Below are 3,981 nucleotides of genomic sequence, written 5' to 3'. Positions count from 1 at the left end.
GGCGCTGGGCTCAGCCCCAGTCTTCAGGGCAACCAGGTCCAGACGGCATGGGCCCCACTGGGAGTTGAAGGTGGGAGGCACAGACTGAGGGCTGCCTGGGGCTGGGGACGGGGGTACACTTCAACCAGCCCACCGCCAAGAGGAGCTGTGGGGCAGGGGAAGGTGCTGGGGAGCAGGGAGGTTGGGCCAGCACCCTGGTTGGAAGAATCTGCCCGTCAGGAGCTGAGAGGCAGAGGCCCGAGGAGGGCAGGCTCCATCCTGGGACAGAGGCTCTGTGACATCCACGTGCGGCCAGTCCCCAGGCTCTGGTGTGTCCGTGGGCCACCCTAGGAAGAGGTTGCTGGTCTTCGGCTCCAACTGAACCCCGACATCACATCAGCTGCAGCATGGATGTGCAGTCAGCCCAGGCTTTGTTATTTTGAAACCTCAGGGTGCAGGTCAAACAGGAGATTTCCGGTTTTTGTAGGTCAGATCTGGTTGCATGTGGTTCAGCTAAATGCTAAAGCTCAGGTCCCCTGAGGACACACGCCTGGACTGGGGAGGCGTGGTTCTGCTCTCCAGAGAAACCTGGAAGCTATGGCAGGACCCCAGAGTCCAGCCCTAGACCAGAGGCCTGTATAGGCCAGCAGCCACGCAGGCCTCCGCCTCACTCCGGTCTCCCCAGCACCTGCTCCACATGGGAGACGGGTGGCCGCACACAGGAACCACCCTCAGGGCCCCGAGGTTCAGATGGCACCACCCAGGCAACAGTGGCTGCAGGGACAGGGTCTTGGTGCTGCCGGCATCCCACTGGGAGGCAGAGGCCGGTTCTGCTCACCCTGGGGTCCCCGAACCTGGACCCTCTTATGGATCCTTGTCCTGTGAACAAGGTGTGTGCAGGGACTGTCAGTTCCAGCTCAAGGCAGCCAATCAGAAAGCTCACTTACCTTGTCATCAGAATCGGGTGGAATCTTGGGATCACCAAGGCTCAGCCTCTGCCTTCTGAAGGCAGCACAACTGTGTTGTCACTAAGCACACGACCCCCCTGCCCCTCTGGCCCACGACCCTGAGTTCCAAATTCTACCTTTAAACAGAAATACCCTGAACCCGCTGCTGAGGACTGATTTCAGGTTGAGGCCCGGACCCCCGTGTGCTGGTGTTAGGACAGGACAGGTGGAGATGAGGTCAGGAGGTGCCCCCCACAGATGGATCAATGTCCTTAGAAGAGAGAGCACAAGAAGGGGGACACCAGGAAGAGACCTCGCCAGAACCCGAGCCTGCTGACACCCTGATCCTGGACCTCAGCCTCCGGAACTGCCGGAAGTAACTGCCTGCCGTTGAAGCTGCTGTCTGCGGGGTCTGTGATGGTGGCTGAGCTGACAGGCAGCTGCCCTTAACTCTGTGGCCTGAGGATGAACACGACTGGCAGTGGAGAGGCAAGTTGGAGGTTTGCACCCGCCCCCATTCATAGGCCCGACATGGACCCCAGAGACCGCGGCGGCAGGCCAGGTCGCCCAAAGTGTGCGGCGTGCACCAGTGCCGGGCTGGAGAGGGCTTGCGGACATCCTGCCGCCACTGCGTCTCCCCCCTGAGGTGACCACAGCCCCCACCTTTCAGTCAACGGGGAAAAACAGGAGCCTGGCCTTCTGAGGGTGGCGGGTGTGCGAACAGATCGCCCGGCATGCCTCCTTGTGTTCTTCTCCAAGAGGACACGCTGGCCGCCCAGCCTGTTTTCTTAAGACAAAATTTGGGAAGCCTCGTCAACATTCCAAGGGTTCCGATTCCCGGAACTGGGGCGCAACTAGACGCACAAGTGAGAAACACTTGCCCCTGAGCAGCCCCGAGGAGGCCTTAAAAGGAAAGTCTTTTCAGAGCAAGACAATGGGATTGACTTCTGTGTAAACTGAAAAGAGAAACGGACAGTTTAAAAATTCTTCCGTGCTTCACACAGGCGGCAACGGCCTACAGTTCACACTGTAAACAGATTAATCCACGAGTTCCAAGTTCTGATAGAAAAGTTTTCTCAAATAATTTAAAAAACACGGAGACCCACACACTCCCGACTGAAACTCTTATCTACACAAATTTACAATGTTTACACATAAATCACAGGCAGGTGCCGAATGGCATTTACCACAAATTCACTCTAGAGACACAGAGACCAAAACTACTCAACATCAAAGGAAGGTCGATCTGGACTGACACGTGACCAACACCAACGGGAGACACAAAGGAGGTGGCCTGACCCAGTGACTCAGCGGCAGTTCCCATAAACGCGGCTCGAATGCAAGAATGCAACACAGATGCACTGCGCTGCTCAGGGACCGCAGGGAGCTCCCAGGCAGCAGGTCAGCATGGTGGCTGCAGGATGGGCCGCAGGCCCCACCCAGAACAAGTCAGATCTGTGCTTGGGGTCAGCTCCCGCCTTCAGCTCTTTGTTCCGGCCTTGGGTTGGGACAGCAGGAAGACAGGTGGGGGCGGGTGTGAGGGAGTGGTGGGGGAGGGCCAGAAACTTCTGTAGACTGGAGAGGTTCTCCCCAACCCACACCTGAAGCTGGGCATCTTCCCAGTCCAGGCAAATGCTGGCTGAAATCTGGGGGGGCAGGACACTTCCACCGGGACACGTGCACTCATTGCCCTAGCAAGCCCCAGGGTATCCCAGACCCAGAGCAAGACTGGTCGTATGACCACTGACCAGGGAGGGACCTAGGAGTTATCAGATGCTGCGTGGCATTTACCGGAAAGCCCCACTGGTCACCAGAGAGACTAGGTTCCCCTCAAGCGCTGGGCTCATCCAGCCAGACATGTCACCTTTCCCGGTGTAAAACAATGGGGGCTCCAAAAGAGACCCACTGCTGCCGCCCCTCCATCATGGCAGCGGCAGCGCTCAGGGGATGCCCTCCTTCCTCTGGCAGCATTGCGAGGGCGGGGCAGACCAGTCATAGACGTAGGAGAGGCGCTGCTGCACCTCCTGCTTGCACAGATGGCCCTCCCGCGTCAGCGTCTGGTGCTTCTCCAGCATGTCCTCCAGGCTCTGCTTATGAGTCACCAGGTACTGGTTGCTGCACCCACGGGACTTGTATTCGGTGTCAAAGCGCGGGTCGTGCTCACGTTGTACGTCTACGGGCGCCAGCCAGGCGCCCATGGACACGTCCTCACTCTGCCACATGCGCAGGTACTCTCGACTGAGGCGCAGGTAGTGCACCAGGTCGGCAGAGAGCACGTAGCCACCGCCGAGCGCGTAGGGCAGGTAGTAGTCGCAGAGCTGCCAGGACGCCTCACGCCATCGACCCCCCGGCTTGACGCGGCCCCGGCCCGAGAAGAAGCCCCAGTAGAGACGGCGGCGGCGCGCTGGGTCGCGGGCGCGCAGGTCGGCCAGCAGCGCGTCCAGCCGCACGAACGAGTCGTCGTCCGCCTTGAGCACGAACTCAAAGCCTACGTGCTCATCGAGCCAGCACAGCATGGCCAACACCTTGGCGGTGAGGTTCTCGTAGGCGTCACGCAGCGCGGGCAGCAGCAGCAAGTCCCCATGCCGTGCCTGCTCGTGCTCCAGGGCGCGCCGCTCCTCGGCGCCCAGGCCGGCCGTGCCCACCGCGAAGCGCGCCCACACGTCACTTGGGCCGCCGCGCCGCGCGGCCGCCAGCCACGTGCCGCGGACCACGCTGCGCCGCTCGGCCGCCCGTGGCGCGCTGGCCACCAACACAGCCAGGAAGGCAGTGGTGCGCCCGGGCCCGGCGGGCAGGGGTCCGGGGTAGCGGCCCGACGACGGGCGAGGACCCTCGGCCGTGCAGCGCGCCAGATAGAGGAGCGCGGCGCCGCACAGCACCAGGCCGACCAGGCCCAGCGTCGTCCGGTGCCGCCACGCGCGCCGCGGCAGCTTCATGGCGCGCCGGCGAGCCTGCGAGCGCGCGGAGACCCCAAGGTCCAAGGCCCGCCAGAGTGCGGGCCGGGCCGGGCCGGCCGCCCGTCACGTGCCCTCGTGCGCCGTTTTCATTGGTCACC

General features: G+C 61.8%; 1 protein-coding gene across 1 annotated transcript; it reads right to left on the bottom strand.

The window, feature by feature from the left end:
• Positions 1-2,051: 2,051 nt before the first annotated feature.
• B3GALT6 (beta-1,3-galactosyltransferase 6) lies at positions 2,052-3,949 on the bottom strand. The gene has a single exon (XM_024554877.2). The coding sequence runs from the start codon at positions 3,860-3,862 to the stop codon at positions 2,867-2,869; it is 996 nt and encodes a 331-aa protein (XP_024410645.2). The 5' UTR covers positions 3,863-3,949; the 3' UTR covers positions 2,052-2,866.
• Between the last annotated feature and the right edge of the window lie 32 nt (positions 3,950-3,981).

Source organism: Desmodus rotundus, unplaced genomic scaffold (assembly GCF_022682495.2).
Source record: "Desmodus rotundus isolate HL8 unplaced genomic scaffold, HLdesRot8A.1 manual_scaffold_304, whole genome shotgun sequence".
In the NCBI taxonomy this organism is placed as follows: Eukaryota; Metazoa; Chordata; class Mammalia; order Chiroptera; family Phyllostomidae; genus Desmodus; species Desmodus rotundus.
The sequence above is the reverse complement of the archived record's forward strand: the minus strand, read 5'-3'. Positions and strand labels throughout refer to the sequence as shown.